Consider the following 26,935-nt stretch of genomic DNA (forward strand, 5'->3'; position numbering starts at 1 on the left):
TGGTAAAATAAAATATGTATTATGTTTTAAAACTTTTACATGAAGTTGTAAACTGATTAACAGAACTTTTTTATTTTTTAAACAAACAAAACTCTACTGCCTTTACAAACATCGTGTTGCTTCCTCTTTTTGTGGGACAGAGGGAACATTTTCAAACATGAGAAATGTAACTTGCCCTCAATAGAAAGTCTCAAATAAGACATCAGCAACAAATACCTGCTTTTAAAATATACAAGATGCAGAGCAGCTTACTACTGTTGGTTCCTTAACAAAACCTGTTTTCTGTTGCAGGATACTCACTCGGGTACTGTCAGGGTAGCCACAGGGTAACTCACTTGAGTCCAACACACAAATCCTCAAGTGGTGCATACCATGTATAAATACTTGAAAATCTTAAATCTGCATCCTGGTAAGATTTTGTCTTTGTAACAGAAAACAGATTACATGCAAACAAGTCATAGGCTCACATGTTAATGTGAAGCTCCCTGTGGAAAGAACAATTTTGCCCTTCCAAATGGGATTCTTAACATGTAAATCAACAAGCAGGTGCTATCAGCAGTCTGTGGGCAGCATTCCTCTTCACTAGGGATCTAGAGACAGAGCAGATGCACAGCAAAAAACCCCACTATTCTAGTAAAAAAACCTTGCTACACAATTGCTTATCTTAACCATATCTGCTTTTAAGCTTGCTGTAGAATTATTCCAGCCTTTATGCATAAGAATTGCCTCAAACATTTGTAATGTAGTATTAAGCGTGTGATGACCATGAGCAGAAGACTTTCTGTTCTTACACAGGACCTTTTAGCTACTGGAGGACTTACACTGGAGATTTCTACTGAGCTCTTCTGTCAGGTATCTGGAAGTCCACTAGACAAATTAATGAGTAGATGGGATTTAGGAAGCCAATATTTAAGAATGCTACTCATTACACTGCTGTGGTAAAGCCATTAAGATATTCATGATGTTCAAGCCTACGGGACCAAAGCTAGCTCAGTCATGTACTGACTTAAACTTAGGACGACTGACACTGAAGTAGTGTCACCGCCCCAGTGCCAGAGATGTGTGACTACAGCGGCTGAATTCAAGACTGAGGTTGCAGAGTAGCTGCAGCTCTCTTCAAAGGTCACTCAGTTTACGTTCACGGGCTTTAAATATGTAAACTCAAGGTGCCAGACCAGCCACAACTGATTCTGTAGAAGAGAAACAGTAGAGCAAAGTACACGCACCTCAGTCACCTGACGTCAGTCATGAAAATACAATTCTAGCACTTCAGCTAGTTTAACAGGTTTAGATACAGCTGTAAATGATGCTTCATTTTTCTGCAAAGGTATCAGAGGATAGTTCACTTCTACCAACTCTAGCTTTGGGCCATGGACTACTCTCATTGTAGCATGAAGAGTGGTGGAACATGAAGGGCATGGCTGGAGATAAAATGGCTGCCAAAGCCAGAAACAAGAGCAGGACTCTTCACTTGTTTACAACAGCAACAAGCTTGTACATGAGAGCTGCTGCAGGAATGCCCAGTTAACACCTGAACACCTAATGCATTTCTGCAATGGAGTTCATGTCACTGAAGCGTTACACAGCAACTAAAAAACCCACTATTCATAGTCAGAGTAGCCCATTCCTATTCTGGTAATACAAGAGTTGTTTAAAATCTAAAGAAAAGTGACTTGCTCTAGCAAGTGCTACAGTACTTCGGTGACTGACAGAAGTTTTCAGAACATAAGTACATACATAGGACCTTGACAACATCTAAGATGTATCAAAGAAAACAGTGACTCAACTGTGTAATACATTATAGATGCTTTCATTAGATCAAGTAAACGACTTAAGATAACTGGTAAGCTAGCTATGCAAGTTCATCAAGTAGATTCCATCTTTGGGGTAAGAATATCCAGTTTTTAAGCTCTTTTGTTTAGACCCTTGAACAAAAGGTTTACATGCTGAGTACCAAGGCTGAAATTGTAATCCACAACGAAGCTCTCATAATTTCTTTCAAGTTTGCAACAAACAGCATTTAAGCAACCTCAAAATCAGGGCACTAATATCCAGCTCACACAGTGCAATTTCTGTTACTTCTCCTCCCCAGCACAAGATGTGATCAAGATGCAGATTTCACACAAAACAGAAGAAGTGGAAATAGTAACATGTGTGATAAGACATTTTCAAGGGAAAGCTATGCAACAGTTCTTGTATGTTCTACCCCTTCAAACTATTCTCATTAGCATCATCCTGTCGCAAGGACAGCACGTTATGTACTGCGATGTGCACTGAGACCATTTGCTTCATTTCAGCACATGGCAGAGCCATTATGCACTTTGTAACTAAGATTGTTAGTGGTATGGGAAACTAAAAAATGTTTAAGCTTGTATTATTCAGTTTATATGAAAAAGACCATACAATTCTCATGGTACATCAACAAGATGGACTAGTATGCCAACTAACCTCTATTTTAATATTTAAATTATAACAATACAGTAACTAGAAAAGGTCAGTGCTTCAAGTGACAAGTTTTGCCACTTCAATTCCAATATTTTTCCAAAATAAAGATGCAATTAGATCTACACTTGAGCATCAGTAGTGCAATACAGTATCCTTTCCTGAATAAAGGAGCTGAGGTTTATCCACAATAAAAGCTTTAAATAAGGTAGATTGTTGCCATTTATATATCAATTCTGTATGTTTGATATAAAATATATTGGGAAAGCTTAAACTGACTTATACAATCTACATTTGGCTAAAGCTCCACATAAGCAGCATCAGTGGAAATGAACATCAGAGGTGTACTTAATATAAAACACTTTCAAAACTACTCAGCAACAAATGACAGAAGGTTGGCTAAGAATAACTGAACATTTGAGGTGTGTACCAGGCAAAAAGAATGGACCCTGTGGTTACTTGCACTATTTTAATTAAGTAAAAGAAATGCAAGATTTAGTCCACTTCCATTTCTCCAGGTGGTTTGGTCTGCTGAGAATTGTCCTTCGCTGGTTCAGGTTTTGTTTCGGTACCGCTCTGTCCGTTCACTGGTCCATTGTGTTCACCATTAGCCTTTGACTGCCCATCATTGGGAGGTTCTATCTTCGGTTTGGGCTTGTATATAATGGGATTACAGAAGCTATCCAGCTCCTAGTTGTAACAGAAGTGAGAGAGCAAGTTTGTTTGGTGGCACAGGAATTGCATTAAACTAGAATCTCGCAAATTTGTTTCAAGTTCATGACCTCAAATTTAATTTTCAAGGACTAAAATTTTCAATTCTATGAAGTCTAGAAACTTAAAATAAAACCTTTCACTAGCTAACGAGCTTCCCATCTGTTAAAAGCCTGTACAATAATCCGTCTTCTAGCAAGCCTGATGTTGTAACTCAGGGTATTTTAAAAAGGGTTATTCAGAGGTACCGACTCCTGTCAATCAAGAGCCAGAATTCAACATCAACAAAGCTGCTTCTCCCTCTGTATGGATCTTTCCCTAGCTTTAAAATATCTGCAGGTATAATGTTCTACCTCAACACAGAGGCCAAAATCTTGTTAAAGAGAAACTCACGAGAATGTAACATGTACAATTTGGTTTTTTACCTTAGATTTTGTCAGTATTTCTGCCACTTTGACAACTGGATCCTGAGTTAGACTTAGTTTGTTCTGGGCATTCATTTTGCTGTTCAACCAATTCATAGCCTCACTAATGTATTTTTCAACTTTTTCCATCTCAGCAGGATCTAGGTGATCATATTTTTCATCCTAAAGAGAAATATATTTATATCATCAATCAGTATATGCTTCTCAATTAAGAATTTAATGGACACAAAATAGGGTAACATTGCTACAACCCAACAGAGTTTTTAACCAGCATTTAGTATGAAGAATAACTATAGAACAAGACAGACAGGACACTGGTTTTAGACATTTGAGATTCTGATTATAAATCTATGCTGCTGAAGCACAAGATAGTAATGAAGATGCAAGAAAAAAAGAAGCACCTGAGGTTTACTGTAGTTTGATTAACCACCCCCACCCCTGATAGTCTAGTTATAGAAACAATGGCAACAGCCGTAACTGGACATACCCATTGCAAATGTACAAGCCACCATAAAAAAAAGTGACTGTGTTTATCATGAAGAAATCATTTCTGCTAGCAATACAGAACAGTTTTAGAAGTTCTCAGGAGCAGAAGCACAACAGCCATTCTAAAGCAGCTTAACCAGTAATCCTGTAAGGCTTCTTTTTAAACACAAAAGAATATACAGCCAAACTCAGATACCCGTAATAGTTTACTCCCCAAATAATTTGCTTCTACCTTATTTTTGTATGCTTCTACTGCTTTCATAAGGAGCTGAATCTTCTTTCCCAGTTCGTTTAAAACTTTTGGTCTCTCTTCATGTTCCATGTATCTTTCCTGAATAGGCTGTCCAAATTTCTGGAAACATAAGCATAAATACAAGTTTACTTTAGTCTGGTCTAAGAATAAAACACAGCGTTGAAAGGAAGGCTGCCTTTAACTCCTTTTCTTACCCATTTGGGAGCTTCAGCTTTGCATTTTGCTTTAGTACAAAAAAGAAGCCCAGAAGTTTAAACAGGAACAGTGCCTGTCCTTATTAGGCTTAGCATTTTGCTGTTATTGTCAGCAAAATGAGCCTTAGGAACAATGTGTTCAGAAGAGAAACAACACAGGATTTACATGGATGGTTTAAAGTAGTTCATCTGAAGTATTCTAGGGTTTATCATTACTCATCAAACGGTACAGTGGAAGGTACTGTTAAAGCACTCTTCAGGTTTTATCATTAGATACTAGACCAAAAATTCCGTTTTATCATACAGCTACAGAAGACCACTGAAAACCACAGCATCTATTCTGGAGTGTAATTCTGAACACCTGGGAGAGCAGTTGAACTACTCCAGAGCCTCTTTCAGATTGTAACAAGACTGACAGAATTCCCATAGCAATTAATTCTGTTGTCACTAGTGACAGTCTACTTAATTTTGACTGTTTTCAAATTAGGACAACTAACATTAAAACAAACTGTCTTTCTAGTTCTGTTATGTTCATTTCATTACTAAACTACATCCAGATACAACCTCAGTGTCCATATGGATTTACAAAATTTACATAGCAGTATGCACACAGACATTCCTCATTAAAAGAGCTTTGCTTACGTAGCCATATGTACCTATACTATAACAAGCGATAGGACAAGAGGGAATGGCCTCAAGCTGAATCAGGGAAGGTTTAGACTGGCTATTAGGAATCATTTCTTTCCAGAAGGGGTTGTTGGGCGTTGGAATGGGCTGCCCAGGGAGGTGGTGGAGTCCCAATCCCCGGAGGTGTTTAAGAGTCGGGTCAGCATAGCACTGAGGGATCTGGTGTAGTTGGGAACTGTTGGTGTTATGTTAATAGTTGGACTGGATGATCTTCGAGGTCCTTTCCAACCTAGATGGTTCTGTGATATAAATGCCCCCAGCCCCCAAACAACACATGATTTCTTCTACAAAGTGGCTTAAAACCTTACTCTTAATTCCTGAAGCTTATCCATGTATACTTGTTTCGGCTGGTCCTCTCCATCTTCATATAGCCAGTTTTCTGTGTCCTCTAACATCAAGGTCAGCTTGTTTGAATCCTGTGAAGCAAGTCAGGGACACTCTAGTTCAGAGGGGAACATGACAAACGAGACTTCTCCCCCCCAGCACGCAAAGAAAGCTCCCTATTCAAAAAAGTAAGTGTGTTTCATCAGTTTAAAATATTCAAGGTGATAGTGAAGGAAAACAGTAATTAACAGACTTCAAAGCCATGGTTTTACAGAATGGTAAGAGGCAGGACAGCCCTATGAATCTGATTCACAGGTGAAGTTTATGGGAGTTACATAGCTTCAGGATTCATTTTGTAAGAAGGCACACACATCTCTTAACATTCTTGCTTATCTTCACATGGGAAGTTCTGCTTCTCAGGTTCTCACAAAGATGGAAGAAAACACAAGTCTGGAAAACTATATATACAGTTGAAGTTAAAATTGTTTTCAGCTGGACTCTACTGGCTAGACACAAAGATTTTAATACTTAACTATTTAGAAATAAACATCTTATCTATCCATATAACAAATGTAAGAGATTGTTTTGACATTGGTATGGGAAAGGCAGCCTCATACCCTTGAGTTTATACCGGAGGAGCATCTGTACTGTGTGGCTGGGTTGATGACCAGGTAATCCAGGAAGCAGACCTTAAAACTGCTGCTGGATGTTTGTTCTTTCAACAACTGGTTGCTTTTGTACCAGCCACTTCTATTTAGATCGCTGTTACAGAGAAATGATTACATGCCAAGGGTTCTTTCAATACTGCTTTTGCAAAAGCCCATTGTACAGCTTTCTTCAACACCTTTTACTTAGACTTCAACAGCATGCTGAGGTCAAAATATTTTGAAGTGGAGAAACAATTGTGTTTCTAAAGAAATGAAATTAAGACAATAAAACAGAGCTACACAGACACTCCATTTCTGCTAATTTTCATTTCATTCCTACCCACTCACACCATTTAGGAGCTCACAGTGATTTGTCCTACTTTCCTACCCCCGCTAGGATTTTTGTTTTCTGCCTGCATCCAGAATTTTTTTCTTGCCACTGAGAAACTTCGATACGAAACTCTGCAAGCTTGCATATCAAATGCCTGGGATAAGTGTAGTTTGAACTTCACTTCTGTGAAGTTAATCCAGAAACCAGTCCAAGAGACCCCCGTGGCCTCCACATAACCCACACTCCAAGCTTATAAATGCAAAGGAATTTTTTCACACAGTTGAAACACACAGCCAAGACTTACTTCTTCAGTGATGAATTTCTCAAAGACTCCACAGAGTTTGTCTCTGAAGTCATACACATATTCTTCAACAGCATTCTTAGCATCATTTCTTTCTTTCTCAAGCTTGTCTTGCATCATCATCTTCCCCTAGGGTGGAGAAAATCTTATTTAAAACTAAGAGCATATGAAAGTGTCAACCTTAATGATTACTTTCTTGAAACTGTACCAAAAGAACTTTGCAGAAGCCTGCTAATTCACAATTACTGATTACAATTTTCACCTCTGTGTAAGACATCTTCACTGCAGGCAGAACTGGAACAGGGAAAGAATGAATTCATATTTGGAAGCTGTTCAGCAAGTGGTCCAACGTAAATGGATCAGGTTTCAATCATGATCTGACCACAACAGACAGAACTAGAAGAAAACTCTTGACTCTGGTTTAGAAGTCACTAGGAATCATTCTGCCCTACAAAAATTACTTTGTATTTTATTCTTCTGAATGACCGTTTTTCAAAAAAGAGTTTATGCTGCTGGGATCTTCACAGACAAGATACCTAGAAAGGATCCTCTGAAAGGCAAATTTTCCACACGTTGTAACACTTTCCTGCTGATAGGACTTGAAGGGCAAAAATGTGATATAACTAAGGGCACAGCTTCTGTAAAGCACCAACACACCAGTATCAGGTCAGTCAATAACAGCTGGCATTCCTGTAACATACTGTGCATCCTTTACTGGCAGTCCTAGGCAATTCCTGCCTAAAAATGGAATTGATACATCACGCATTAACAGGCTAATAGGTCAGACAGCTGGGTAGTAAGTCTAGTGAAATGAATTTTCACTAAAAAACCCAACCAAAACAACCCCCCTTACAATTAAGGGCAATCCCCTCCCCCGAATTCTAAATTAGATAATAAGTTTATGGTTGCAGATACTTTCTGGATAATTATTTACAGTGACATTGAGTGGTCATCTGTTTATGCTGCTTACCTCATTTTCTATATAGCAATTGATAAGATCCTGTCCCAGTTGTCTATAGAGGCTTGCCTGTATAGGTAGGTCAATACTCTTAACTTTTGCTTTAGCTTTTGGCTGGGCTGGATGATCTTGCTTGTCACCAGAAGCAGCCTATAAAAAGATTTATGCCATTAAGAAACTTTCAAGAATAGAAGTGTTACTAAATTTATGCTCAAAAAGAGACAAATAAAACTAGTAAAACAGCTACAAAATTAATCATATGTAAATGAAGCACTTAACTATTCCTCTGCTATTCAGAAAAACCAGTACCTTAGTTTTGAAGCAAACTGGTAGAAATTAATTTCTTTACACATAATGCAAAGAGCTGCTGAGCAAGCTTGTTCAAAAGCTAATGGCACTGCATATTCTTCTTCATAATGTTTTCAAAGTATCCCTAGATTCCATCTTCCCTATAAAACTATGTTAAGTAACAGAAACTTAATTCAAAGTCTTATTCATATACTATGTTGAAAACCGAAGTGCTAAGGTAGGATTCCTAACTTAATTTTTTCAATGTAGCTGCGCTCCTCTAAATACAGTCCCGTGTTTTGCAACTATTAAGATTAATAACTTTGAGAATCCTGGGCAAAAAACAAGGCTAAGGGAAGCAACATGACATTTCCTTATTAATACTGAATACAAACTTTTGTTTCAGTTCCTGCATTTTCAGTTTCCTCATCTGCTTGGTTCTGTTGTTCAGCTTGACTTTTCTGAATACCTTCATCTTGATCAACCTGCATTTTATCCTAGAAAGAGAGTTACATAACTGAATGCAAAGGTTTGCTGTATGATTTAAGACTAATGTAAATTACAGTAGATCACCAACAATATATAGACTTAGAAATAATTTTTTTAAGAATTTGATTCACCATGTTTAAACAGGCATTTTGTTATAGTACTTTTATTAATATCTTTCTCAAATTAAATGAAAATTCTGTTCTGCCTGTCCCCCTTGGAATAATTATGATGTTGCCATCTGTCCTCGTTATAGTATGATATTAAGCCTTGTGAATATTCCCTTCATTTTGTATTAGAAAGAAGTACATATAAAATGTATGCAGAGAATGTTCTAGAAACACACCACCAACACAGACAATACAATAAGTTCTCTATGGAACAGCCAGAACTTCAACCTCATACCATTTTTTCACCTAAAGTTTGTAATCCAAAGCAGAAGTAATTTAGTCACCGTAATTGTTACCTACATCTGTCTCACAGGACCGTAAAAATCAGTTTATGCAGTTGCCTCTTGGAGCACATGACCAACTGCCTTCCCTCACTGCCACCCAAAATTAAGATCATTTCACTTAAATTTATCTGTAGTTCACCTATGCCTTGTTCCAAACTTAAGGATCTTAAAGACTTCACTTATTACTAGTGCTGATCACTTGATTTAGTTTAAGTAATTCAATTCCCTGTTATTGCAAGAAACTTTTAATAACATAGTAGTGGATAAGTCTAAAGTTTACAGAATGACTCCAATACTTGGTCATCCAGAACATCAATATAACAAGCTGTAGCTGAGGTCTGAAAGATCCAAGACTTCCATTATAAGGAATTTAAATTCCTAGATTCACAAACTACATATGCATATAAACCAATTTACTGTTAGTTCTGTAAAAAATGATAAAAATTACTGAAGGATTTCACACTCTAGCACAGGTGTTTGTTGCAGTTAAGCTATGTTAATTAATTCAGCAAGTTTTTGACGGTAAAAGTTGAAAACAAGAAGGCTGCTTTTACCAAATTTAAGTTTTGTCACTTCAGAGTAGAAAAAAGTAGTAAAATCCTCATTTACTGTTCTTACTGTTCACAAAGAAAAGGCAACAACTGGAAGGTTGTTTTGCCTACACAGAAAAGCTAGAGGAGGAAAACAGTACATATATATACCGCAAGGCCTCCTTCTCAGAGTTGAGGGTATCATCCTCAATAATGAAAGGTAACTGCTGACAAGCACCATTGTAAAACAGAAAGAATAGAACTACCACAGGTTGAAAGCCTGAGGATGGAAATGGTTACTCTTGTACGGAACACAGAGTTCTTGCTCCACATGCAGTACGCCTATTATACTAAATGCCAGCTAGGTCACTTGCAACTGTTTTTCACTTGTATACAAACATCAGATGCAGAGCATTTGTCCACAAGGAGATGTGTCATGTTTGGCATTTCAAATATGCTCAAATTCCTGGAAAGCGGTATAATGTTTAAGGAGTTGCTTTTATCAATTACATAATGCTAATTGTGTAACCACTTGCTCTAATTCCTTTAGTATATTCAGCCAAAATGGGAAAAGCTGCTAAGAACAAATTTTGAAAGATTATGACAGGAAATGCCTTCACCCCTTCTTTCAAATAAAGCTGCTGAGTGTTTGCTTTCGGTCCAACCTTACTCCCTAAGGAACACCCCCTCAGTACATCTGACAGCCTGTGAGACCAGTCACTCTGCTGTGCACTTCGCAAGCGCGGAAAGGCAGCAGCTTGCCCACTACTTTATCCTCTTTTTCTCTGTGCTATCATCTCTCTCCCCTGCGAGTTGTGACGTAACCAAAATCCCGAGTTGCAGAAGGGCACAAGTGAAAAAGAAAGGCTGCCAAGGCTACCGCTGGTGTGCTACTCCCTGGCAGCCAGCCCTCAACTCTAGTGCCAAATGTAAGAGCTGCCCCTCGCTTCTCTCGGTGATCTACTTTCAGTATGCAGTGCACTATCAGGAAAGTTGATCCTCCTTGCACTAGAATGACAGAAGGTCATTTTGTTCATTTTTCAGTATTAATGACAAAGCTGTTGCACATTTACTTCCAGTAATTTTCCCCTATGGGCTTGTAAACCAGTTTGTAAGAACTACTAGTACTGAAGTACATAAAGAAGTGCCCTTTCTGAAAGAATGTTTGTAAAGAACAAGCTTTCCATACACAAAAGAAATACTGTATTTTTTTTACTCAATGAAAATGTAGTACTTGAGTAAAAACCTTTTAGAATTAGTCAACAGATCTCTTTAAATATGCTGCGATTTGGCAGCAACACTCAATAATCCTAAAACCAGCAGAGAGATGGTAAAGAACAATGAAAAAAAATGTTTTTCTTTAGAATGTTTTCACATTGTTTTGCTTTCTTAGTGCCACATGTCACCAGTGCTTTAATAATAAACATGAAGAAATGTATTACATAACTGAAGAAATAATCTAAGGGTGGAGAAGCACTACTTGTGAAAAGCTATACACTATGATTTAATCTTAATTATTGGCTCTCTTGTCAGAATTACAAGGAGTGTAGATATTTACGAGTTTACATACCAGCTCATCATCTCTGCCTTGGTTCTTACTTGATGATTCAGTGTCCATAGGCGTGTCATTGTGATCTCCCTCTATGTTCTGCTTCTCTATTATAGAAGCATTAGCCACGCTGAAAAGGCCATGAATATTGACACGCACTTTAACCTTCACTTTGGAATTGTCGCCATCATGTTGGGGACCAACGTTTTGAATAGTAAAACGCCCTTGAAAAAACAAAAATGGTTTTTAATTGTTGTTCCAACAAGTAGTGAAAGAGGAAAAAAAAGAAACATATTCCTGGAAAGGTGTCAATTTAAATAGCAACTTTGTGTAACAAACTATGTGGAAACTTCCTACTTAGTTGTCAGTTCTACAGTGTAAGTCACAGCTAGATAAACTAAAACCCGTTCCCCCACTATTATCACTTAACTGATAATTAATAAGATGTTCCTCCTTGATTTGTATGTCATAAAAAAGATAACACTGTTAGGTATTCTACTTCTCTGTTGCCTTCTCTAACTATCACACTAGAGAAATTACTCTTCATTCATCCACGTAACTCAAACATGGCACTGAAAAACAACGCATTAAACAGAGATAAGATTCTATTTGAATTTGGTAACATGAATGCACCACACATTTTGGAGAATGAACAGTGCTTATCAAAGCTTCTGGAAGCAGCAAGGTTGGTATTTTATTTTGCAACTTGCTGGAAATCTGCGTGTAAAGAATGCAAACTGTGCGCATGTAAAGGAGAATATTCTTTCTTAAAGACAATTGACTTATTGCATAGATGGCTAAATAGGTAGCACCAAGTTTATATCAGATATGTAAATAAGTACATAAAGTTGTGAATTAAAGACCCTGAGGAATCTACTTATAACTGCAAGTAAGGTAGTATTAGCTACCAGGAAACTTATTCATACCACCTAGTACTTTAGACTCCACTATAGATGCTAAATTTCCAGAAATGCCTGTCTTATATGTTCTCAGATTAACAGAAAGAGACATAAGAGATAACTGTCTAGTGCTGAGAGCTTCTTTGATCCAATTTCTTTGAAAAATCCAGGCTGGTGGGCACGTAAGACCCTTATTCATTTTACAGAAGTTGAAAGAACCAGACAATAGAGCACTCAGCTTCTTGTACTTTTTTTTTTTAAAGCATTCAGAAACAGGTAATACAGAATGAAGAAACTAAATTTTTTTAGGAAGTACAAAAAGAAGATACGAATACTGTTTCATAACTGCATCTAAACCAAAAAGACTGTGCTGAGCTTTTTTAAAGAACCTAGACTTTTCTATAACCCAGGAAATATGGAGATAGCATACCTAAAAAAAAAAGAAAGAGTAAGAGAACCACTTTTCCCATTATCAACATGAGTTGCTATGTGGTTTTTATTCATATGTTCTTACCTATTCTGGAATCAGGATAAGGCACTTCATGCGGATGGGTATAGTAAGCTTCCAGGTCAAAAGGCTCTTTCTTGTGAAAAGTAATTACTTTTGAGAATGGAGCAGCATGGTTCTTACTGAAAACTTCACATTCCCTAAAGCAGTAAAATATTAAGTAAGGTTAAACCACTGACCATAACATAATTGACAATCAAAATCAAGGTATGTTAATGATCAGCAGCCATGCTAACCAAGCAGCTAAATAATTTAGTTTAGGTCAGTTTATGACAAGAGTTGCAGGTTGAGGGCCTGTAGGTCTGAAATATGGACTATGCATTCTGTGTCACGCTTCTTAAATTAAGCAAGTTCACACCAACATTTTTTAAATTAAAAATATCTCCAACTATTAAGTAGTAGATAGAAATCAAGCAGTGTAATGCAGAAAAGAAAATTAACCCTACTCGAGTGTCTGACAAGTCTGAGGCCTGGTCTTTCCCACAGCTCAAAATTTTTCTTTATATACACAAACACATACTTTTTAGCAGGCACTGTACAACTTACCCTGTTCCTTCTTCGTAAGATGATTTCCATCTTAACGTTACAGAATAAGGAACAACATCTGTGATGGAAAATTCACGCACTTTAAAAGCGGGGGAAAGAATTGCACACTAGAAAACAAAGATCAAAACTTTATTATATCCATGTAGTCAAATAGGTATTAACTATTGTACTTGCTATTTAAGTGCAATAAGGCTACAATCCACATAGGTCACACGGAGGTTCTGTTTACCAGAGAATTTTTAAACAGTAGCTTCCTATACTTAGTAGGAAGCTAACTAAACTGAAAGACAACTAAATTAAAGTAACAGTAACAGATACTACTTCAAAGCTTAGTGATTGTCAGTAAAGCTACCCAACAAAACTTCCAAATGACTACACAGAAGTGGATCAGTGCAATTTGGGTCATCAAATTTAACAGGTCTCAAACTAGATTATCCTTCTAACATGACACAGCAGCAAATTAACAACTGTAACAATTTCTGACATGGTCACTGTCACCATCTGTTGAAAGAACAAGTTAAGACTCTGCATCTTGTTTCAGCTATAGTATTTTTTGTTTAGTTAGTTGTATTTCATTACTCCACGATGTTAAAGAAGCAATACTGAAGTTTAATAACTATACCTGCAAGGCACAGCCTCTTGCAACAGCTTCATCAGCATTTAGCGTGGTGCTTATCTCTTTACAGAAAAAGTTAGAGATCTGCTCCTTTACTGCTGGAATTCTAGTAGCCCCACCTACTATTTCTATACTGTAGATATCTTCACGCTGAAGTTCTAGAAAAGAGAGTGCATGGCCTTAAGTTATCATCAAGCTATCAAAAAGCTGTCTTTGGACAACCAAAAACGTTCTTTTAGTATCTAGACACTGTGACAAGCGCTGAATATATTCAACAGCCAACAAGATCTTTAAAACCAGGTTTGTCATGATGTGTCCTATTCAAACTCTTCATCCCTCCTGCAGGCTACAAAGTTTTCTAGTTACATAAACCTGGAAAATGCAGAAGCCAAGCATCAATGAGGACAGCTGTTGTTTAAAACGCATTACAATGCACCCTTTCTGGTGGGCATAAACTCAGGGCTGTGAAATCAGGTTTTCTTTGGCAGCCTGGCACTACTGGACAATACCTCACCCCACCCAAACAAGAACAACAAAATGAAAGTCAAATATACCTCATTTTATGTCTGGTTTAATTTTGGTTGCCAATAAAGAAAAACAAACCCCTTAACTAAGAATACGTAATAAATATTGGACTGTGCTTGCAGGGTAACTTTCTACTTCTGAATTCAGGATACATCTATATAAAGTGATCTCAAACAACTGTCAGTCCTTAACAGCTCTGCTCAGCAGTTATTCAGGGTCTTGTTTCCCCCATTAGCTATCTAGCCAAGTCATAAGATAAGCAAAATTCTTCCCTTTCTTTTAGTTGAAGATGCTGGAATTAGGGTTAAAACCTTTTCCTGTGAAAGTCTAATTCTCTCCTTTACGCTACATTAGGAAAAAAAAAATAAAAAAAATTGTTATTTGCACATGCTTCAGATAAATTATTTCAAGAATATGCTGCCAAATTCTCAGGTCAGTGAGGACATGTATGTATCACATATGGAACAGGCTGGCCAGATAGTTGCAGTAAAGAGTAATAGTTTTTCCCATCATGGTTTTGATTTGGTTGATTTGTGTTTTGAAATAAAATGATCTTTCAGAGCGCCAACCTCTTCCATTACACAGGGTGAATGAGGGTCAATAAATCAAGGTTGCAGTGATATGTGCACTAAATGAGGCAGGAATGGGATCATGCATACATGACAAGCATATGAATGGAACTTACATTTAACTTTTCAGTACTTAGCTTTGCAATTCTAATAAATACAAAAATATATTAAAAAGATAATCATTAAAGAGATCTAGGATAACGAATACTAGTTACTTTCTTGAAGCAGAAGTACTACCTAAATTGACACTCCTACTTACTAGCTTGATCCATGGCTGCTCTTAGAGGAGGTTCCACTCGGGACAGAAGGGGAGCACATAACTGCTCAAACTGAGCTCTGCAGGAACAGGGAAAGTGTTTCACATTACAAGACAGCTTAGAGACCACACTTCACTGCACTGCAGTGAATGGAATGCACAGTACCTGTTCATCTTGCTGGAGACATCAAGGTCATTCATGAAGCACTCAATATTGAGTGGAAGGTCAGAAGCATTTGCACTCATAAGCTTCTTCAGTTTTTCACATTCCTGATACAATCGTAGCAGCGCTCGGGGATTCTCTTTTACATTCAGCTTGTATTTTGTCCTAAATTCTTCAGAGAAGTAGTCAACCAAAGCCTCATCAAAATTCCTACCACCTACAAAAGGGTCAAAGGTAGTAGCCAAGACCTGTGCAGAAGTGAAAGAACAGAGATTAAAAGTTAATTAGACATTATTTGTTTAGCTACAGGAAGAGCTTTCATACAGATACTAGTTGTAGAAGTTAACAACTTTAAAAACAGGTTTGATATGGGAAAATTCTTTGTGGTTTTCTCACTATCTTCTATGCAGTTGCCAGATAGAACAACTTAAAAAGATCGCTCCTGAATTACTTAGTTTCTGCCCTCCCCAAACAAAATACTATCACATCCACCATGCGGCAGCCCCTATTCTGTTTATAGTTCACTCAAGAAAAGGCAGACTAGGATAGTGATTTTTGTCATTACTAGTTCTGTATCATTTAGTCAAAACAGTAAAACTTGCTATCATCATCATCCATATGACTTCAGATGACTACATTTTGCTACCAAAGACAAGTTTACAATAACATTCAGCCATCAGTAGCTCACAAACAAAAATCTCCAGACCAGGAAGTGACGACTGTTCAGTTTTACTTCACATCCTCTTGAATTTAGATTTTGAACCATCATGGATGGCAGAAAAAAAATAAAATCAGAGCAATTCATAGAGTTCAAGAGCTTGACATAGGTCTGTTGGACAGCTACAATGCTTATGAGACTACCAGAATATGCAAATACTTCCGTGATACAACACGGCACAAAACCCACACGGTACGCTTGTCTAGCACTTTTCAAAACACACTTTGGGGTATGTCATTTCTGCATTTTATAAGGATTTATTGAATAGCCAAAAAATAACAAAGTTTCTGTATTCAGCATGTCAAAAATATTTGGTACAGGAATTTAGTAGAAACATTTTTTTTAAACTAAATAAACAGTATTTTGAGTATTGTTCAATTAAATACTTCAGGAATATAGGATTTTACTTTATGACTGAAAAGATTACCTTCAGTTTTCCCTTGTTAAAAGCACAGATTGAAACCTGGTATGCAGAATGCCCCATATCTACAAAGACCACATTTCTGGGCTTCTCTTCCAAGGCTGGCAGATCTTGCTTGTATATTCCATAGGCTAGTGCAACTGAAAAACACCAACCCGCACAAGTTAAGGGAAAGCTGTACACAACTGTAAAGCAGGCATTAAAAGTGCTACCAAAACACACTACTTATGTTTACTACTTCTAAACACCTCTATTACTCTGCTCAAATTGAACATGACTGTCAAAAAGGTCACAAGTTTTAGACCATTACAAGTTGCCACATTCTTTAACTTCTCACTGTCTGATTTATAGTTTTACTAAAGTATTTCATGTTCATTCACATAGTTGACATCTAAGTATTCTGTATAACCTAACATCTCTTTCCAACAAGAACTGCATGGTGTGTACCTTCAAAACACTAACTTAAAAGTCAGTAGCATATGCACCATCATAAATTTAAATTTTTAGATCCAAGATTTATGAGATTGGTTATTTTTGCTTCAGAATTATGTTCATCAAGCTTATCACAAAGGAAGTTACCATGTTGAAAATGCATTTTTCACTGACAAGGGAGGAAGCAGATTTGTCAATGAAGGTTTAACACTACTAAAGCATTCCCTTTTATTTCAGTTCTGCTTGTAACCAAGTTAACATTGTAATTTGTGAAATTACACAGATTAATCTCATGCTTACGCCTCTCCTTTGACATGCCGTACTTTCAGTATTTTTTAGCTCAGCTTTGCAAAATTCAAGCATGTTCAAGAGATAAAAAAAATGTTTTAGAAGACTAGTTTATATGAATCTGAAATTTCAATACCAGCACTCATTTGAAAAGTTGGTTGAGACTTTCCAAAAGCAAAGAGAGTTTAAATCAAGGAAAAAAAAAAATCTTACTGGTTTAAATAGCTCCAACTTTATCTCCCATGATGTGTAATGTGTTTTCTACACCCTACCCTAGAATTTGCCAAAACCAGAGCAGGGCGGTAAATACATTACTGTATAGAAACAACAGTTGTGCCAATGCTACGGCTGACAGGATTGCCACCAAGTTTAAACTGTCATTATCCTACAGACATGCTTGACTTGATTAGGATATTTGGAAACATCATACAGTTCAAGTTGTTTCTAAATATGATCAGCAAGTCTCCTTTCAAAAAAAGCTCCATAAAAATGCAGTTTGTGTAGAAGCAGCTTTTAAAGGAAGCATATTAAGTAGTTAAAAGTGAAAAATCTTCACATTACACATTTTAAAGTTTCCTTTCAGTGTATTTAATTTCAAAGTATTAGCTTGTGATCAAAAAAAAAAAAACCAACACGATTTCTTTAATACTTCCATAAGATTTCTTTTTACTCCAGAACACCCATGTTCCAGTAAGCTGGAAAGAAAATTAGAAGACCCCACTACACACCTATGTTAAATAATGTATTTAATGTTATCTTTCAGACAGATGCAGGTTACCTCTAATAACACTGCAGCATGCTATTATTTAATACCACAATTGAGATTTTGGGTCAGGGACACACCCCAGCCGGATCATTAAGAGATTCTGATGCTAGCTCAGGCGTTCCCGATACAGCTGCTGTAGAGCTCCATGGTGCATGAGAGAGATTAAGCACAGACAGCAGCTTTATTTCAAAAGCAGAGTAGCTATTTTCAAGTGGCACTGTATTCAAGGTAGCAAGCCCAAACTCTCATCATGTCTCTTAAGTGCCAAACACCACCCCACCAGCATAGTTGCTGTGTTTCCAGTTCCCAAGCTGGATTGGCAGTACTGGCCTGGATAGTTTTTCCCCAAGCTCCTAATTGTGTAACAGGAGTACGTCATCACCCTCACACATTCAATAGTCTGAATGGAGGAAAAAAAAAAGTTGCTTCCCTTTACCTGCTGTAGTTTCATTCATCAACTTCAGACAATTTAATCCTGCAATCTGTGCAGCTGCCATTACAGACCTTCTCTCAGCATCAGTGAAAAAACTGGGTACCTGTTTCCAAAAATGATTACATATTATTAAATACGGACTTTTTAATTTAAAGAAGTCAGACCTATCCATTAAGTAACCCTATAAATTTCAATACCACAAGACTGTTATAAACTAACCTCAGATTAGTAAGGTAGTCTGAATAAAACAGCTAGCTAATTCATTTTTAGTGCATACTTTAATTAAAATTTCAAAATATGACAAAAAAGAAGTAACATCCAGAGCTGCTTGATTTAAGCACAAAAAAATCTGAAGGGGCTTTCTCAGATTCTTCTGATGAATCTTTGATCTTAAAATCATTACCGGTTTCTGAAAACATTTGTGTAGCACAATAAATATTCATACGCAGCCCCAGAATAATCTACTGCAGAAACACTACAGTGGTGCTGAAACTAAACTTAGTGCTAAACTAAACTCCGTGTTACAACCGAAGCTGTATCCATTTCACAGTTATCAGTGCCAGCTCACAGTGTACTACAATATTCAGTTCCACCAAAAATAGCCAAAGCACAATTGGAGCCCATTTAGAAACTGGCTGCAATCAGCTGGCACATCTTCAGCTTCAGTCAAGCTTAAGACCTAGATCTACATTCATAGTGCTACCACTGGGGTGCATTACCAAGGATCCTTGTTTGTGTGGGAGGTATTCTCTCTAAGTGACTTCGTATACCATGAGGAAGCAAGGAAAAAGATCAAAGCAGGTTGCTAAAAGCTCAGGTATACATCTTTCCAGTTTCTGTGCCTCTCTCAGTAACAGCAATACCTCATGCCAGACTTCTCAGAGCAAGAGCAGAATTGAAGCAGTAAACAAAGACACTGTGAAAAGCAGACATTTAGGACTTATATCAACACAAAACCTCATCTTCAGGCTCTTACCCCTATGCCCCTGCCATGGGTGAGGACACTACCTAAAAACCCCAACACAAGTAAAACAGCCAAATAAAAAGACCTTTTCAAACAAATGCAGGTAGTTTGGGCTCTCAAATTGCTGGTATCACCCTCAGAGCCATGAAATTCAGGCAACTCTCCACTCCACTACAACCCAGCAGCGTTCAACTATGCAACAATGAAGAAATTTAACATGAATTTGGGAAGATTCTTTGGAACCGAGGAAGATATGCTTACACACAGGACAGTCCCCATTTATAACAGGAACTACAGGAATCATGATTACTGTGTGCAGCACTTGGAGTTAGCTAGTCTGGATCAGCTTAAGAAGTATGTTCTTTCTGCAGACACACGATTTAACAAATTTTCTATCTGCTTTTGTAATCATGTGTGAGAATTCTCATTTGGAAAAACCTGTAATAAAGGCCCATTTCTGGGGGAATGCAATTTCTATGCACTGCTTGCATCTCTTAGCATTGCACCACAGCAAAAATGTTACTAGTTCGCATGAAGTGATCTAGAGAAAGAATTGCAATAAATTCATTACAACTTACTGAAATCACGCAGTCTGCCACTGGTTTCTTCAAAGCACTTTCTGAAGTCTCTTTAAGTTTGGCCAGTAACATTCCTGTAATCTGTTCAATTGCAAACTGTCTCTCTTCATCTAGGTATCTCACCTGAAACAAGAGAATTGCAGTACTGTAATAATCATCTCAACTTTTCTCTATGATGTACAAATCAGATTTTTTTTTTTGTAATTTTTGAGCACTAAGACCCAAGTTTAACACCAGAGCAGACACAAACAACTCCCTGTATCAATTGATGCCAAGGATTTGTGCTCCCTACAACAAATCCTAACAGTTCAGTTTAGCTGGAAATTGTTGTGTGTGAAACTTTTAACACCTGAGTTACCTCGAGGAGCTATTCACAATGCTACAGTATTTTTGTTGTAATTTTTTAAACTAAAAAGAAAATGCGTAATACACATAGAAGCTCATTTGTTCTAATATGAGCTAAATATAAAGAGTTTTGGAGCAAACCCAAGGAACATTTGCTTCCTGCAAAGGTCACTCAAGCACACTGAGGCAGGGAAGGGGCAAATGAGGCAACTCTTAGGAAGCACATCAGAATCTTCAGCCTTCACATAAGGTTTTATGTCCTGAATTCTTGACAGGCTGCTGCCTCTCTAGCAAACCCAAACACTCCTGTGCAGGGAAACCCAGAAAGATGAGCAACTATATTTGCACTGGCAATTAGTATGATAAGAGCAGGTATACAGAACAAAAGAAACTCACTTTGTGTGGTATAAAGCCCTGCCAGAAAGCAGCTCAAAGTGCACTAAGTGAGGACAATTGGGAATTTTGCTTCAGAAGTGCACTTCTGATCCAAATTAAAATGCTAAGACAGACACATTCAGAGACTGAAGCCAAGAAGCCTTCCAAAAGAGAAGAGCACTTTCCAACCATGTAGTTTGGAAGCAAATTAAAAATAACTTGCTCGGATTAAATCTTCAGAGGGTTATCTTGTTTTCCTGAAACTTGGTCTCTGAATGTCTGTAAAACCTAAACTCAGACAAGACTAATAATCACACACTGTAATTATATGTATTTGAAAGTAGTAGTTAAGGTAAAAAGCTACTAATGCGACTATAGAAAGCCAATACAATTGACAAGAAAACTCAACAGACATCTCTCGGAAAGTACAGCACTTGAGCAGATGTTACTGCAGGGAATAAAATGTTCTTCATCTCTTGGCAACAGCTGGCTTATTACACATTCAATTTTATTGAAGGTGAATGAAACAAACTTCACCTTTTTTGGGGTGAGAGCTATTAACATTTTATAGTATACCTGCATGGGAGACAATGCAATACTTTTTTTACATGACTATTACTAGAACACAAGAGCATGTAATACAGAGTGAGTACTCCAAATCTTCCTGAGCATTTGAAGACACTAATGCATTACAAGGAGGAATGTGAAACATGGCAAAACTATGCTAAGGCAGGGTCTGTGAAAGGTAAAAGGTGTTACTGTATTGGTTATCACCCAACATTTCTTTTCAAAATGAGTAAGACTATATTTAGAGTTTTCTTAAGGAAAATATGAATCAGTTCAAGTAGGAAGTAAAGTGACAACGGTCCAAAGTGCTCATCCTTACCATTAAAGATACTCTACAAAGCTCTAACTCACCTTTACTCCTACGGAGCCATTCGGCATCTTCTGAAGTTCATATGGAAGCTTGGCCCTTTCAGATTGTATGTAAGGATCTTCAAATGCTCTTCCATGCAGTTTTTTGAAACCATGCAGTGTATTTTTTACATTTGTGACAATCTGTGGAAAAGATACACAGACTATAGAATACCACCCTGAAAGGAACTCTTGTTATGTTGGGCTTAACACACATACTGAAGACTCATGTCAAGCCCCACACGTTTGCTGGAAAGCAAAGGGTAAGGGGAGAGAAGGAAGCATCTATTTTTTTCATCTATGGTCTCCATTTAAAAAATTCAAATTTACTTTCCTCTTTAATATCCATTAGCTTGCTGCCATCAATTATCACTGTACTTTTTATTTTACAAGAGCTTTCTGATACAGTATGCAATGTTTGAGATGACATTACATATTGCTGCAATGGCTGTCTGCAGAAAAAATGAAGTTTTTACCTACATTCACCTTAAATGAAGCTTCAACAAATTAACGCATTTCACTGCCTTTAAAGTTCTCCTCTAACTCAGATCTCATCTGGACACAAAGCCTCCCCACTCCTGTTTGCTTATCAGTGTTTCAACCTAAACACTTTAAGGACAGACTTACAGACTTTTTAATTAGAGAAAGGACCAGAACAAACAAATCCTGTCAAACACAATATTTAAGCTATCAAAAGAAATTACTCCAAAGTAATCTTCTCCGAGACTAACTAGTCTAGTTTACTAGTCTAAATAGTAAAATTCACAGCTGGGAAGAGTACTGACAGGACACCTTCTTGCCAGAGAAGTCTGGGGTTGAACTCAGATAAAAAGTTTAAGTTTTCTCAGAATGAAAGGGATACAAAGCCTCTGTGTACAGCGACTGCTCATGGTACTACCAATGAGCTCTATGATCTTCATACCCGCCAGGCAAATTGCCAGTTACTGACACTCAAAGGGCAAGGAAGTCCTCAGTGTGCTAACATGATGCATGGATGCACACAATGAGGGTAAGACCTGATCTATTTTGAATTTGTAGAGTCACACTAGCTATCATGAATTTTTATGTATTTGCTTTCCAAAGGAAGGTTTTCCTAGTCTGCAAGTGAGTTCCAGAGTGAGACAGTGCATTTGTTTCACATGATAAGCAACAATCAGTATCTGTACCAAACCTATATTGTTCAACTTGAGTTTAAACTTTCTAAAACTAAATACAGTATTCTTCCCCATCCCCAATGCAATTTAATTATGAACCCTATTCTTCCCATCAGGAGTAAGCAAGAAAAAAAAAATAAAAATCTTCCAGTGGGGAAGAAACAAGGTTTTCTGTTTCTTCCAATTTTTTACTCTGACAAAGCACTGCAGAAATACTGTGTCTTTTAATACATGGAAATACTCTTGAAGCAGTAACTAGCACTGTGAAAGGTACATTTACTCTAAAAGACTTATTTTAATAAATTTGGTATTTTTCTTCAGTTAATTTTCTTCCCACAGTTCAAGAGGAGACAAGTGAGGTAAATAATACCAGAGTTTTTGATCCATTTACCTGGCTCTTTGCTGCATTCCCAATGGCCCGGGTCTTGGATCCTAAAGATATACATGCTCTAAGGAAAAAAAAAAGAAATTCAGCTTTAAAAAACAGAAATCATAAAATATTTCCATACTTTAAAACACCAATAAAAATTAAAGTAGCAGAACATGGATGTGGCACTTAACATTGCTGCATGAAGCACAAGAATTTGCAATCGAATACTAATTATTTTGTTCTTTGAAAATTAGTTTAGAAACTGCAAGCACCCACAATTGTTTTCATTATAATTTAAGGAATTCTTTAAAAGCATACATGTTCTACAGATCCTACCATGAAGATAAGGAATTAATAGTTACTTTTGGGTGACAACTTATAACCAAAGAAGCCTGAGACATTTAAAGACCTGAACTTTACCAGGCAGGTTTTCTTGACTCAACAACCCTGAAGTCTGATAGTACCACATTCACACTTTAAGAGCCATTAGCAACAATAATCCTAGAACAACAATAAAGACCCCCCATCTAAGCCCAAGGTAGCTGAGCAGCCCAGTTCTACACACTGTTGAGCACTTCCCATGACTGAGGACTACGAGGTACATACACACTGCCAGCTGCAGAAGGGGAGGTGTCTGGCAACAGCTCCAGCCACCAAGGGCCTGAGAAGCTCTGGAGGGTTCCTTGGCCCCTACCAGCTTGCCGTTTCTCAGGCTACAACGGCACACCCCTCTCAGCCTCACCTCTGGCCCTAGCAAAAGCTGCCCCAGGTCTCCAGCCATCACCTGACCACCTCACTGTTGTCTTTAGAAACTTTTTTATTTTTTTACGTTACTATTGCCATACTTCCACTTTACAGATTTGAAATAGAACTCTTTCCCCAAAAGGGACCTGATCTAGCTAAAACCATTCAGTAGTAAGTAACTGATACAACCCGGATTTCATATGGTTCAAATTTAATTGTTTAATGAACATGTCAACATCACTATAGTAGACTGCTTTCTGCCTCCTCTCCGTCATCACTGAGGGCACTGTATGTAATTTCATCATTATTTAGCTACTTCTTCTGCTGTAGCACCACACTGAACACACAAAACCTTCTCCAGATTTAACTGAACTGCTGCAAACAAACAATGCATTGCTCTCAGTTTTCAAATATTTTCAGCTTTCACAAACAGCCTTTATAATTTTTTAATGTTGCTTAACAATAAAGTTCCCAATTATATTTTGTAATAATTAAGAAAAGTCAGATAAAATAGTAATTTAGAAAAGGTTCAAATGGTTTACAAGACATTTATTTTGTGGATACTACCACGCTAGTGCTATTATATCACACCTTTTCAGTGCAGGAATTTGCTGACACATTACTTGCAGATATCCCTATGCAGAGCACGAAGCATCAAGTCAGAAGCTACTTCGCCCACTGGAGTTCCTGCAGCGGTTTGCTTCAGTAGCTCTGTTCCAGCACAAGGAGATGGATGGTTTATCCCCCCCCTTGGCTGTGAAGTAGAGATGTCAAAGAATAGAACATGCTCTCTTTGGCTCCAGACACTTCACTTGTATCCAAGACAGCCCTTTAGGAAACACATTCACTGTGAGGATGCAAGTGTGACAACTGAACTGCCTCCCCCACCACTACCCTCAGCCGGCTTTGAAGGGAGCTTCTGAGCAGCACACAGACTTTTCTAAAGGTAGCAACTCTCTTCACCAGGACATTTTGATCCTCTCCATGCACTGTTTTGAAGATGCTCCTACTGCACCATTTTAATTAGCCTGTGATTACACTAATTACACATGGTCTGAAAAAAGTTACTAAAAAATGATGAGCTACAAACAATCAACTATTTTTCAACAAAACCACAGTGGTGAGGCACAGCACCCAAAGGGCCATTTGCCATCAGCTGAACAAGCCCAGGGTGCTAGAAATGCATACAACAGATTTGCTGGAGTTCCCAGTTCAGAAAAAAGTCAAGTGTCAGTTAACATCCAAAGAAACACTAAGGCCAAAAGCCTTTAAAAACTGCAAGTTCTTTTGAAATGGATGGCTTAATGGCAGAATCTCGAACACTTGCACTAAAGCTTCAAAGGTGATACAGATTTTACAAACACGAGCGCCCCCATGCCTTAGACTACAGGATGTAGGTTTTAGGCAACGATATTAATAAAGTTTCACCTGAATGTTTTAAAAACTGGGACACTGTATTTACGACTTGAGTGCTGTATTAAACTGTGATAACACATATCTCCTGCAAGTCTACACTGCTTTTATCTGTAGCACTTAAGTACGCTTACACTAACGCTGCACTGCTCACAGCAGTATTGCAGACACCTGAACCAGCTCCAAAACTGGAAGCTGGCTGCACTAATTAGCCTTTTCCAGAAAGAGCAATTAGCCCTGTAAAGCGCAGCCAGGACTGTCCTATCTTTAAGACATAACCCAGTATCTTTACACGGCTTAGTAACAGCACTCTGCCCCTAAAAGTGTGCTAGCTTGTCCAGAGCTAGTTCAGGTATTTTTGTACCACACCACACAGACATAAACATTAACACTTTGTATTTCCCAAGTATCTGGGACGTATCCAATCAACGGTTAACTGTTAGCTAACTTCAACTGACTCAAAACATAAGCATCTCTGTAGGAACACATAAATAAAGAGTTCATTTACTGCATTGCTACACGTAAAGAGCAGAAAAGTTTTGATGATTTGTCAGATCTGCCTATATCACTCAATTCCTGCTTGAAGTAGGGTTTAGTTACTATGATAAACTTCCATAACAGCAATAAACCTGTTCTATTTCTATTTACTTTTCTGGTTTGCCTCAAGACAACAGCATTAGAAAGGGAGTTCCTCGTGTTCTCCCATACAACATTTCGGAGTAGAAAAAAGCCAGGAAAAAAAGTAACTCTGAGATAACCACAGCTTTTAAGTATTTGTGCACTCCAGATGCCATCTTGTTAACTGCTTTAAATCCCTTTCGTAATCACTTTGCAAACATCGGGAAAGTGCAGTTACTCAGACACTAACGTGAAAAAATATTAAATGCAGGGAAACCTATGTGAAGTCTACCTGCAAAGGACGCACTCCAAGAACAGCTAAGAATTGGAAGTGCTCTTTCGTCAGAAAGGGGAAGGAAACGGCAGCTGCTCGAGGATGCTCCGGGCAGCAATTTCAGGGGTTCCGTGCACAGAATTCGACAGGTCCCAGAATCTCAGTTCTTATAAAAGGTGCACAAGAATAATGCTTTCTTGAGAGCTAACGTGACAAGTATATTTTTCTTAGTAGTAAAGAGAATTTTAAAGAGCATTCCCATTAATGCAGACAGAATGCATTTTAGCACTCAACTTTTGTACTTTTATAAAAACTTTTTAGAAAACAAAAACAAACCTACACTTCTGAGATCAAAAAGACAGCAATGCTGAAGGTACTATGACCTCTCACCGCAGAAACAGCTTTCTGCTGCTGACTACAAATTCCCTTTATAAAAGGAAGCACCACCCAGACCCCGATTTTTATTAGTATTATACGAATTCCTGAATCCTCCTCTAAAATTATGCACAGATGGAGCTCGAAAAATCCTAGACGTATCCCATAGAAACAGAAGAGAAAAATCTCCACCTACTCTTGCGTCTCCCATCATCACGGACGTTGCCCGCTGCCCCCCCCTTTCTTACAAGACCTGGGTGTTGCACGGCCAACAGATGCAGCGCCGTGCAAGTAGGAACAGGCTTAAAGAAGAGGGAACTCATCGCGCCACTTCCCGGTGAATCAACGTCTTCCTCCTCCTCCCCAGTCTCACCGCCACTCACTCCATCATAAAATTGTTAATGAAAACGCTTCAAGCCCGGGCAACCACTTTAGTTGAGGAAACACACGCACTTAGCGGAGATCTTTGCTACACGAAACCAAAGTGTAACAAGGATAGGAAAAAAAAAAAAAAATTAAAAAAATTTCCATTGTGCCTCAAGAGCCGTGCGGCACATCCAGCACAGCGCGGTATTTCAAGGACACGGAAGAGTCAAAAGCTGGG

The 26,935-nt window shown here is 37.9% G+C and overlaps 1 protein-coding gene across 1 annotated transcript; it reads right to left on the reverse strand.

The window, feature by feature from the left end:
• HSPA4L (heat shock protein family A (Hsp70) member 4 like) lies at window positions 1-23,100 on the reverse strand. The gene is given in 19 exon segments (XM_026847688.1): window positions 1-3,132; window positions 3,579-3,740; window positions 4,297-4,416; window positions 5,507-5,614; window positions 6,805-6,930; window positions 7,772-7,909; window positions 8,443-8,544; window positions 11,088-11,290; window positions 12,480-12,613; window positions 13,020-13,126; window positions 13,642-13,793; window positions 14,989-15,065; window positions 15,152-15,396; window positions 16,294-16,427; window positions 18,210-18,309; window positions 19,749-19,871; window positions 21,387-21,527; window positions 22,929-23,025; window positions 23,027-23,100. Coding segments are annotated over 19 exon segments (2,538 nt in total). The 3' UTR covers window positions 1-2,937.
• Between the last annotated feature and the right edge of the window lie 3,835 nt (window positions 23,101-26,935).

Source organism: Athene cunicularia (genome assembly GCF_003259725.1).
Source record: "Athene cunicularia isolate RWA chromosome 4 unlocalized genomic scaffold, athCun1 chr4_part2, whole genome shotgun sequence".
Lineage (NCBI taxonomy): Eukaryota > Metazoa > Chordata > Aves > Strigiformes > Strigidae > Athene > Athene cunicularia.